This window comes from Girardinichthys multiradiatus, chromosome 18 (genome assembly GCF_021462225.1).
Source record: "Girardinichthys multiradiatus isolate DD_20200921_A chromosome 18, DD_fGirMul_XY1, whole genome shotgun sequence".
Taxonomy (NCBI): Eukaryota; Metazoa; Chordata; class Actinopteri; order Cyprinodontiformes; family Goodeidae; genus Girardinichthys; species Girardinichthys multiradiatus.
The window spans coordinates 16240972-16253700 of NC_061810.1; the positions used below are offsets into that span (position 1 = coordinate 16240972).

Below are 12729 nucleotides of genomic sequence, written 5' to 3' on the forward strand. Positions count from 1 at the left end.
ACAAAAAATCTTTAGAAGCAAAGAACAAATAAATCAGGGGTTAGTTGTTTTTTTTTTTTTTGCACATCGCTGACAGTTCTCATAACATGACTTCATCATCTTTCTTTGTAGTTATGATTTACTTTGGATTGTGTGTCAAGCAAACACAGCTTGTGGAAAGATCCACCTTCTCAGTTGTTGTAAAAGAAAATCTTTCTGATAGATTATCAATAATTAAATGCAACATGAACCTGATGGGACACATATTTAATTTGGAATTTCTGTAATTAATTCATGTGTGTCAATCTCTAAAGGCATTTTATAATGCAAGGAATGTGAATATCTCTTGTATGCATGGACTTCACCTGACCTAAAATATGACCAAATAAAAAAATTACTTCTAAAGTATTTAAAAGGCATAACCTGGCATAGTTTTTACTGATTGCATGTGCATAATAGCATTTCATTTATTTAATTTTTTTTGCATCGTTGTTCCTTGAGAAAGTGCCTGTGAATCTCATGTGTCCCTAATAAAAATATGTATGCTAACAAAGGCCTTTCTTGGGAATGCTAATGTGATACTTATCAAGCCACAAGGATGCCAAAATTCCTATTCCGTCTATAGAATCCCTCATAAAGCCAAGGTCTTAACTGGGAGGAGGAAAAAATGCCCTTTTTGTTGCTGTCTGTGTTATTTGTTGCTAAACGGGTCTCACTGCTATTCTTATTCTAATTAAGGTTATCCTTCTCTGTTTCTCCCATGGCAGCTCTGGTTCCCAGAGCAAGGACCCCAGCCTCTCACTGAGCCACAGCCACCATGACAGCCAGGCTGAGAGTGAGAGAGGAAGGCAGCATTGGAGGGAGGAGTCTGGAGCTCCATCCACTGACTGTTGTGTGTGCTGTGAATTGGATGAGCAAGAGAGAAAGAGAGGGAGAGGAACGAGAGAAGAGGAGGAGTGTGGGAAGGGGGGTAAGTAAGGACTGTAGACTGAGAATGGATGGGCAATGTAAAACAGCGCTAGAGAGGTAGAGAGAGCGTGTGTATTCTGAGAGTCAGCAGTGAGGATGCAGAAAGTCCAGTCACATCATTAAAAGAGAGAATGTGAGGCGGATCGGGGCACCCAGGCACTCTGAAGAGTCAAACACACAGCAAAGAGCAACAGAGGGAGACACAGAAGAGGAAGAGTACGCTGAAGACGAGAAGGACAGAAAAGAGACATCCAGCGTTCCTCTGGTAAAAAAAAAAGGAGACACCACTGAGGGACCGTAGCATCATCCAGAAGCGCACAGGAGTACTGTATCATCTTGTGCATTTCTTTGTGCCTGCCAACTCCAATTTCACACTCGCCTACTGTTTCCCGTAGGTTTTGACCTCACCATAATCCCCAGCCATGATCTCTTGGGTGCTCCTGCTCCTGTGGGTCTATGGACATAGTAAGTTTTCCTAAATAACTTCCTAAGTTTATCTCATAATTCTTGCTTGTGATGGCTATGTGACTTTCTGGCTGAAAGCCTTGTCCTTTGGCTTCATTACGTGTGAGCTTTGCCTTCTGCCTTCTGTGTTTTTTAAATGAATCCTAATTAGTGCTGCCATGTGCACTGTGATGTCTGAGGCAAACAGGAGAGGGAATCAGGAGGTCAAAAAAGTCTGAGTGCATAATGTGGTGTTGAGGTGCAGTTTTCTACATCTCGAGTTTGTGTAGCTTTCAGACCCAAACAGTTAAATACTTCCTACGCGGCTTTACTATTCCTGTCACAAACTCTTACACAAACACACATAGGAAGCCTTTTAACCCCAGTCTAGATCAGTCAAGCGTTTACTCCTTAGTCACATTGTTTTGAACAGACAGCCCCTTTCTCATTGAGTCCAGCTACGGGGAGTCTGGTTTAAAGAATGGTGGCAGAAAAAGTTAATGCTGCATCAGAGGTTAGAGCTTGGCAGCTCCAGCCCTTTTGGACTGAATCTGTTGTTATTTTTATTCCTAGACAGTCTGTTGGTGGATAGAATGAGGATGGATTAGTTGTATCCCCAGATTGCCACCAGGTGGTTGTCTTTAGAGGAAATGAAAAAGAAAAACAGCAAAGTACAGCCAATATCTCTGCCTGCGATGCATGGACGCACACAGGGTTAAAGCAGGCAGCAGCTGTTTGTCATCACTCCGACGAACAGCAAGCTTGCTCCGGTTTACACTGCTCCGGGGTCAGGGTCAATGACAAAGCCGTCTTTGCTTCTTAAGTTTGACCCCGTTTGATTTGAAGGAATGTTGATTTCCCAGAGAGAGATGTAACCTTTGATCTGGATGAATCACTAAAAATATGATAAATTCCTTCAGTTTAAGTGTGACTTTGTGGATGTTTTGCTTGGCAGCCGGCGAATCAAAGTCGGACGCACGCTGCTTAAACAGCAGCAACCCATAACACTTGGTAAACAAATAATTTGCTCTGTCGCTGACTTCAGCTGTTCCACGTCCTGATTTATAGTCTGTAACACTTCAGAACATTGCTTATAAAACACAGCAAATTTGCTGGGAGTATGTTTTCCGCAGACTAAATTTTTATGTAGAAACAGTTTGGAAATCAATCAATCTGAAACTGATGGTGAGATGGGAAGGTTAACCATTGCTCAGCATCTCTTTTATGGTAACAGCTTTGGATCTCTCACAGACAGACAGTGTGAGGCAGACCAGAGCGTGGTCAGAGTTAGTTTGTGTTGCGGGACAGCTACAGAACATCAAACTCTGCACTACAGAATCTGCTGTTTCCTCTGTTTCTGCTGTGCTCTTTTCTGTTCCCCCTGATTTCACCATCAACTCTTCCTGTACCATCTGCGCTTACTGTGTTGCAGAAATTCATGATCAGTCATTAGTCTCGTTTCCTTCACTCTGTTAAGCATCTGCTAAGTTTGGCTTCTACAGCTGACTACTGCTGCATTTCTAAAGTAGAGAGAAAAAGTGTGTTCATTTACAGTTATATTGGACATCAAAAACTGATGCTTTGATTTATCCATGTGAGCGTGTGTTCCTGTGGTTTATAAACCTTTATCCATCACAATTTCATGCACATGTCATCACAGGTTTAGTCCCAGTCATGGGAACAACTAACACCATATCTCATTTAACTGGAATGAGCAAAGCGCTGCAACCGGATTGAAATGGGATTGCGGTGCATTTCCGCAAAGTCAGTTATTACCATAATATAAAATATCACTTCCCCTGCAGGTAAACAAGAGATAACAACCAGCCGTCTCTTTGCATGCCTCCAGGGGGAAAGAGAAGTGCTTCCCCAAAGCTTTCTGTTATACAAATTACGGCTCTGTTTATGTGTCGAGCCAGTGTCAGCAGAAAGCTAAGGGGAAAAAAGAAACAATCTTGATTTTATGAACAGAGGGAAAGAGAGAGTTGTCGTCCAAGCAGTCGTATACTTACTTACACGCGCTATCCTCTGAGACAGCCACAAAGAGAGTGTGAAAATAAGGGAATGAGTACAAGACAGAGGGTTCCTATTCAGTCAGAGAATGGGTGGAAAAGTACAGAAATTGATTTATGAGTGTTTTCCAGAGCTAGATGAGTATGTAAAGCAAAAACAGAGTACCAGAGTATCTCCCATCTGATTGTCTAAATCCATCCATCCATCCATTGGTCAGTTTTACTGTCCTTCCTTCGACGTATTTGTTTTTCTATCTTTAAAACCTTCTGTCCTTCAAAGTTTTTTTTCAGGTTATATGCTTTAAAGTCTGAACACCGGAGAAATACCTGCCTTAAATTCATTAAAACTTTTGATATCCACACTTCATTTGGACTTGGACTGGGAACTCTGAAAATTTGAGACTGAACAAGTTTAGAATGTTGACCTGATATATGTTTACTACCTCTCAAGACAGAAGCTGAGAGAGGACTCAGTTTAAATGGAGAAGCACAATGCTGTTTTTTTTTTTTCCTCCCATAACTTTGAGAAATAAATGGCCCAGGACGAACATGTCAAAGAGGGAGAATAAGAAGAGGGAAAGGTGTTCGATCTGCTTCCCAGACTGACCGTGTGCTGTTAGCACATCTAGGGCACCTTCCCTCTGTGCTGTCACCTCTTCAACCCATAACAGATAACACAGCACCAGTCGGCCGATCGTGGAGGCAAGTCACGAGGAACGCATTTACCTCAGTCCAAACCTATTCACTAGCACGTCCACCTACTCTTACCCCCTCCTCCTCCCCATCTTCCAATCTTTACAACATGTCACATTCTTATCCTGGCTCTCATTGTTATGATTCATCCCCTCACCTTGCCTAGGATTGCTTCTTTGCTATTTACCTTTTCTTTGCCCGTTCTCCACTTCTTCCTTTTCACTTTTTTCTTTCATCATTTTTTATTTAGTTGCTGTGGTTGATTGAGTGCCCTGTCTTGGTAGATGAATGGGTGAAATGTAGGAGAGCATGTACCTGTGGAGGAGCAGCTCAGGAAACCCCTGTAATGTATGCCTTTGACAAAAGAAAATTAACAGCAGAAAAATTGCATATTGTCACATTAAGTGTTTTGAATCCATTCTTTCCTCTTAGTCTCTCTATTTATATCCATTTTTCTCAGTAACACAACACACCCTGCATTGGCTTATCATTTAGTCAGCCAGCCTTAAACTCAAGCTGTTCCCACTAGGGGCAGAGCGGCAGCACAGGAATTAAAATCCCAATCTTTTTAAAGATTGCCTGCCCCCCCTTCTTGCTTCCCTCCACCACCTTCATTATCTCCCACCCCCTCATCCATCTCCTGTCAGAACCCCTGATTTTGCCACCCACCCAGGCAAAGCTATTTTTTAGATCTGAAAAGCATGTCTTAGTACCCCCCTCTAAACCCCAAAAGCTCTTATTTCATTTACTGCTGTCTATTAACTGCTGTCTCTCTAAATCCGCTTTTCCTTGGCAAACTTTGATACATATTTCTCAACCAAGGAATATTTAAATGTCTTTCCAATGTCATGTTTGGATGTGGACTTTCATTGATGAAGTAATTATTCCTTTTTGTTTTCTTAAAAAAAAAACAAAAAACATGTACCCAACATTTCTTGACTAAGTTTTATAACTTTTCATGTATTAAAGAATAGAGATGCACTGATCGAAGAATTTTTGGGAGCATTTTCAGATCAACAATTTTGGAAAGCTTTGAAATGCTAACGCAGTACAGATTGTAGTTAAGTACTTTTTTGGCATAACTCAAAATGTATAAGTTCACTATATCACATATATAACATACTGATTTTTCTTCTATGAGATGATTTACAAAAAATATATAAATCAGGTCTTTGTCCAATAAATTATTTGAGAAGAACAAGTTTTAACTTGCTTTTGTGTTAGATCGCTAAATCATTAATTAATTTATTATACACAATTGTAATTAAGCAATAATTATTTATATTAGGACCATAGGCAATGTCACACTGTGTGTGTGTGAGAGAGAGAGAGCCCTCTGCACCCCTCTACATGGCTCTCCAGTAAAAAAGTATTTTATGAAAATTTCAAAATAAAGATAAAATGATTATAGAACTGGCATTTTAAACTCTCTTTAGAGTCCTCTTTTAATTACCATGGTTACCAGGAGTAGAAAAATCAGCACAGTTAGCATATTTAATATTGTGAACTGACAGCTAACCTCCTGTTTTGGCAGCCTAAAGGAACTGGCCACTTTTCTTTCTAGCACTGTCAAACTCCTTTTGTGCTTCCATTGACTTCATTTTTAAACACTTGGGTGACACTGAAAGCACTAACTATGATGCTTCTTCCCTCAGTAACAACTTCTACCCAAAAGAGTTTTGTTGTGAGTGTAATCTGGGGGCGCGTACATATTGTGCATTCACTTGTCAGAAAAAGATGAGATTTTTATTTTTTGACTAGCCAGTCACAGACTGAAACCAGTGAAGCAAAAACATCCATCCTCAGTGCAAGAAAGACTCAAGGCGAATGGATAGTTTTTAAAACAGTAACAAAGATCATTATTGTAGTTGATTGGTAAAACTTGGATACTGGCTGCTATCAGCCATGTGGTAGTAGCCAAGGGCCACAAAATGCAGTCGAAATCCATGTGGTTTGTTCTATAAAAGAGTATTGTGATTCAGAACAGTTATTATGCACCATAGGAAGCATTATAACCCATCTTTCCTTGATTCTATGAGTTTGCCACCATGCACCACAGCTATGCACCAAGCGACACATAATATCACTAGCTCATGATGGAGCCCAGTGACATGTAGTTTGTTTTCTTGTTTGTGCTGCATGTCCCATCAAGGCTAGCCAGCTTAAATCACCTCAGTTGCTGTGACCCCTGCTCATTTTTTGCCACGATAGATTAAGCACATTGTAATCCTTCTCACCTGAGGGTCCTGTTGGATATTTATAGTAATAAGTAAACATTTGAATAAATAATCTTAGAGGCTGCTGGTGGACAGCTGGAACTTGTAGTCCCAATGTTTGTCAGAAGCTGGGTGACATTCAAAGGGATGCAGTTTTAAAAGAAAATCAGTTGTGTTTAGATGACAGTTGAAAAAGGAATCAAAAAAGACTGCTCCGCTTGATCACAGATAAAACTTTTAAATAATATACTGATAACAGAGTAAATGGAGGGATCATATAACACTGCGCTGACTGGATTCAGCTTGAATAATGTAAGGGTTTATCCACTCACAGCAGTGTGGATGAAACACTCAATTCGAGTCTGTCAGGATTCAGGTCAACCAGGAAAGAAAAAAATATATTAATTTAAACTCTTCCAGTAGAACATAACAATGAAGTGCTGCTGATTATTAAGTTGGTCAACAAAATCAAGCTGTTTACTCTTGGGTTTCATTATCTATTTTGAAGACCCTTTTTCCAGCCCCAACAGTCTTCGTTAATAAAAACCAATCAACCCCAAGCTCCTCTTCTCATCTCCCTCTCCCTTTTCCGCTCCCTGAGACTCCGCTGCTGGATCTCATTCCTCAGGGATGAATTTACCCAGATTGGAGCACTCAGCAAAAGGGCATTATCCCGGATTACATGTCTGTTGGGCGGCAGTGTTAAGTAATTCAACCAGATGCCGTTGTGATCGCTGGGTCACCTGTGAAGGCAAGGGTAGCAGCTGCACCTCTTCTCTCAGCTATTTGCTGTCAAATCTCTGTCCTTCTGAGACTTTATCTGCAGATGGGTAAAAAAGTTGGTTTCTTTTCTGAGATTAACTCAGCTGTTACGCATAAAGAAGAGTGTGGAAGCTCTCTCTAACCCCGGTCAGGATTTGGTGAAAGATTATGGCACGGATTACTGGTTTCTAAATTGCAGTTTAACACGCAGGAAACAAAACACTATGTTTTCCTCCACAGAGCCTACCCAGGGCCGTGTGTGTTCGACCATGGAGGCGGTGGAGGGTTAAGGGATTGGGAGCGGTGGCTGGGGAGGGTGCACAAGGGTGAAGTGAGAGGAGATAGTGGTAGATCAGAGTGAGTTATTTTTCAAAACGCTGGTACAGCTAGGTCAGAACAAAGTTACACATTGGATCTTTTTACCACTAATCCAGCATCTTCTCAGCTGCAAAGGACTCCTATTTTTTTTATTAATTTGCTTCTGGTAGTTGTGATTGCCAGTAGAAAACAGATAGTTCATACACTTATGCAAAAAAAAAATCAAAAATTTCAAATGAGAGAAGTTTGTTCCTACTGTCACAATCCCTGCTAGTGCATTAGCAAGTCTTTTATCAAGACCTTTACCCGAAGTATTACTTTTTGTCTCATTTTCAGTTGTACCATATCCTTCAAACGTTCCCATTTTCATCAGGTCTACTATACAGAGGTGTTTAAGGTTACAAAGAAGTCCTCAAAACACATTATATAAATACAGAAAATCCATAAATCCTATTTTTTTAATACCATATTTGTTGTTTATTGGCATGACGTTCACCCATGACTCAACATCTGTCATCAAAACAGACAAGAAAAATAAGAACATAAGGCTATGGGGATGGTAATTTGAAATACGTAAACAGGACTAGTAAAAAAAGGTTTTCACTCAAAGAACAAGACTCTCTTATGCTGTGTTTGGAAACAGTTTGATGATTTTTTTCATGTAAGGCTTGTTAATATCAGCTAAAACATTTCAAAACAATTACCTTCTCAAAATCTAGCATTAATGTTTGAATGTTTTTATTTTATTTTTTTATTTTGAAATCTGAAGTGAGGTCAAACATATTTAAAACAGAACTTGAACATATACATCTTTTCACAAGAACAATGCTACATTACTGCTTGTTTAAAATATAAGAGTAATTTGGACGTTGTCAGAGAAAAGGTTGATGAAGTTTATTACTTACTCCCCAAACCTCAAATGCTTCCTAAGAACAATAGTTCAATATAATAAAAGGTCGATGATGTAGAAATAAAGGATACAAGTAAGAAGGGAAGGAATAAACCAGGTTGCATTGATGACTGAAAGATGTCGGGGTGAGGGTTGATTAATAAAGCATAAGGGAGGTAGGGATGATTGAGGTGGCGTGAAGGATAAAGATGAGGGCTGGAGGAGGTAAGGGTGAGGAATGAAAGATTAAGGATAAAGAAGGGGGGCATAAAGGGAGACATAAAGGATGTGTAAATGGGGTATAAACCTGGCAGGCTTGATGAATGAGGGATACATTTGGTTGGAATGAATGAAGAAGAAGGTAGGGATGAGGGATCAAGGTGTAAATGAGGGATTTTGGAAATAGGGATAAAGATGAGGGAGGTAGGGATGGGGAATGAAGTCGGTAGGGATGAGGAATGAAGGGTATACATAGAGGGAATGGAAATATGAGGATGAAAAAGGCTGTTTGAAGGATGAGGAGGCAGGGCTAAGGGAGGAAGTACAAATGAGGAATGAAGAAACAGGGATGAGAGATAAAAGGTGAGAGATTGAGGCTCTAGGAATGTGTGTGGTAGGGATGTTGGAATGAAGGACCCAGGTTGAGCTATAACGTGGGATTAAGGGTTGAAAGATGAGGAATTTAACAGCTGGGAAAAAAGATGAAGGCTAAGCAATGAGAAAGGATGAGGTCGCATGAATGTGATAAACAGAGAGCCGAGTATAAATCGACTGCCAGGTAGTAAAAGGTGTGGTTAATTTATGTGGTTAACACAATAACTTAATTTAGTCTGCATAAAAAAATTGTTTTCCAACACATATTTAACTCATATAGCTGGCATTGCTTCCCCTGTGCCTTTTCTTTAAATGCTAAATACAATGTGTAAATAGCACAAGTTTTATTTATTGCGGACTATAATGTAGAATATTCTGGGTTGCTTTCTTCTTTTAAAACATAGCCATTTGCACCATTGTGCATCCTAACAGAATTCAACATGTTGTAACCAAACGGACCTTCTATGGTCTTCCCTGCAACCTTTTTGTTCAGTTTGTTCTTGGATGATGTGGGATCTGTACAGATCACAAAGAAGCAAGAAGCAGCTCAATAATTCAACCTTTGTTGAGCCGTTTTGGAATAAACAGCTCAAACATTTGTTTGAGAGCCAACCAAGCAATTCATTGACATGATAGCAAAAAGCCCCAAGATGCTGGTAATTCAGTGCAGGTGGCACCTAACGAATCGGATAGCTAATCAGATACTGACCTCCTGCACTTTGTAGGGAAGTTTTTTAGACAGCCCGATTTTACACTTGGATGAACCTCTGTCCTCCTGCTCAGTCACTTCCCTACGTTATTTAAACGCGGCTGCTCCCACTTTCAAGGTTTCCGTGCTGAAGAATACTACCAGAGGACTGGCTGGAAAAATGTTGCTATTCCCTGACACTTCACATGCACCCCGTCTCTGCCTGTGTAAATGTGCGAGTGTGTGGCATTTGCTATGCTCTTACAATTACTGTTGCAAACCTTGAACCGTAATATAAATGCAAATCATTCTTATAATGTGTACAAGCAGCATATAAGACGGCAGAAGCCCCTCACCTGTTAGTGAATGCCGATCTGTCCCTGCCTGTCATTACCACAACAGTGAGTGCTAAATACTCGCAGCAGATAATGTGTGAAGCATTTCCATTTGTAAGCAAATCTGGGGTCTGATGTATGCTTCCTGTCTCAAAAATAATAAAGACCACTCACAGTGAACAGTTGTTAAACATCCTTGTGTGAAACAGTTTACTCCTGACTTCTGTGCATCTATTTTCACATTCTATTTCTGCTGCGAATGGCTGGAATGGCCAGGGCTCAGAAAGAGAAAACTGTTCCCTCTGTGGTGCCAGACACCAATGCTGAAAGCCAAAGCTTTTTTAAAAGGCTATTTGATCTGGCACTGATACCAAAAGATGTTTTATTCAGCAAAGCACATCTGACACAATAGCAGCACAAATTTATCCTTGATTCATGCCAAACTTTCCAAATGGGCAAAGGGTGGGCAGTAGGGGGATGATGGAGCTTGCTTTGAGAAAGAATGGTCTATAACTGGCACTTTTTTTGTTCCTAGTTTTTTTTTTCCCACATGCCAAAAAAAGGGAGCTTTGAGCCACCTGCCTGTCCCACTAAAATATCTGAACAGTTTGGAAGAAAGATCCATTCATAAGTCCATTCCAACCAGAAACCGCCCCTCCCCAACAAAAATCTTTTACAATTGCAACTGCTGGCACCGGGCCAAATTGTAATTGTCTTTTTGTTGTTTAAAACTACCCTACCACATTCTGTGACTCTGGCTCCTTGATATGCATGATGGAAATTTTGTTCCTCCTTTGTGTCATAATACCCTTTTACCAAGCAAGGCTTCGTCCAGCGAAGCAGCCACAAAGAAAGAGCCATGACCGCATACATTGCTCTCCTTTCCATTACCAACTAGCAGTCTGTCCGAGCACAATAACAGATGAGAAACCCTGGGGTATGTGAGCACTGAGAGTGGAATTTTAAAGTTAGAGCCAATAACATATTATAAATAAAGAATTGTATTGATCTTAAAAATGTTAATATATTCTAACATAAGAATATAACAGAATTGATTTTAACCCTGCGCTTCTGATGCATTTTATATGTATAGCAATGCCGGGATTCACTCTGCCTGTTTCAATGCACAGCTTATTTTTATTAGTAGTAATAATTTGTTGTCACAGGCAGGATCGTCTGACAGCAATACATAGTTTCTTTTTTGCAACCATGGGTCTGTGCCTTATCATACCTCAAAGTCTTCTGCTGTCATCAAAAGTTCGTTCTTTATCAGTTCAGCTCTTCAAGTGGATGTCAGAGACCCAAGTAAACAAATTGCATCAGTGTATAATTAATTTGCTTGGTCGCCACTTCAATATTCACTTCACTCTTTTGGAGGTTGAAGAGCTCTTTTTGCACTCTCTGATTTTATTTTATCAAGTGCAATTTAATATTGTGTAGGCCGGCCTTGGCAATGAAAAAAATTGCTAATGCGTTTAAATGATTTGCTATCCTTTCAAATCTGTTGGCAGGGGTTTCAATCTGGCTGGCGTCCTGGAGGAACTCACGGTGGTCATTGCTCAATCCCTGGGGGACATTAGTGCAAATCACAAAGGAACAAAGAAGTCATTTCAGTTTTGCACTTTCCTTTGGCTGCTGGCCATTGCTAAATGGCAGAGGACTTGCTCGTAGCTGAACGAAGGGTAAACGCCTTTAAACTCTGTGCCCCTCTAACTTTTTAATCCCGATCAAATCAAATCAAAATACCACAGTTCTGGCCTACTTGGGATGATCTCAAGACAGACAGCTGAAGAGGAACCAGAGGACCTTGAGGTGAACCAAAGGCAAGGCCATCTATTACTTCCTGCGCAACCTAGAGCACAGCGACACAAACAATGCCTGCAGTGCATGATGATAAGCAGACTCCACATCAGAGATTGGATTAGAGTGGCAAGAGCAGGAGAGACATAAAAGCTATGCCAGTTCATTGAACCCACAAGTCAAAGAAGTCAAGATAAGACAAGTTAAGTCAAGTCAAGTTTATTTATATAGCGCTTTTCAGCAACAAGCCACTCAAGGTGCTGTACATAAGGAAAAACATTAAAATGATACAAAAAATCAAACAAAAGAGGTAATGAAAAAAAAAGTAAGATAATTAAATGATGGATAAGAAAATGAAAGAAAAATTGGACTGAAAACTTAACTAATAATGTTTAGATAACACATTCAAAGGCCACTCTAAACAAATACGTTTTTAATCTTGATTTAAAGCAACTTAGGGTTTTGGCGCTTTTACAGTTTTCTGAGAGTTTATTCCAGATTAATGGAGCATAGGAACTAAAAGCTGCTTCTCCATGTTTGGTTCGGGTTCTGGGTTTGCAGCGTAGATTTGAGCCAGAAGACCTCTCAGGTCTTCTGGCTCAAAGTGTGGTTGATACACTAACAACAAGTCTGTAATATATTTTGATGCTAAGCCATTCAGTGATTTATAGACAGAAGTATTTTAAACTCTATTCTCTGAGCTACAGGGAGCCAGTGTAGGGACTTTAGAACCGGGGTGATGTGCTCCACTTTCTTAGTTCTAGTGAGGACACAGGCAGCAGCGTTCTGGATCAGCTGCAGCTGTCTGAACGACTTTTTAGGCAGACCTGTGAAGACACCGTTGCAATAATCAATTGTACTAGAGATGAACGCATGAATTAGTTTCTTAAGGTCCTGCTGAGACAGTAGTGCTCTAATCCTGGAGATGTTCATTAGGTGATAGAAGGCTGACCTTGTTGCTGTCTTTATGTGCCTCTGAAGGTTCAGATCTGAGTCCATCACTGCACCCAGGTTTCGAGCCTTTCTAGCT

General features: G+C 40.3%; 1 protein-coding gene across 2 annotated transcripts in view; it reads left to right on the top strand.

Annotated features, from left to right (window-relative positions):
* Nucleotides 1–943: 943 nt before the first annotated feature.
* LOC124884341 (kin of IRRE-like protein 3) overlaps nt 944–12729 on the top strand; it is a 234023-nt gene continuing 222237 nt past the window's right edge. For both annotated transcript variants that reach the window (XM_047392219.1, XM_047392220.1), the window contains exons 1-2: nt 944–1213; nt 1344–1413. In XM_047392219.1, coding sequence (XP_047248175.1) covers nt 1371–1413 — 43 coding nt within the window. In that variant the 5' untranslated portion in view covers nt 944–1213; nt 1344–1370. The remainder of the gene's footprint in view (nt 1214–1343; nt 1414–12729) is intronic.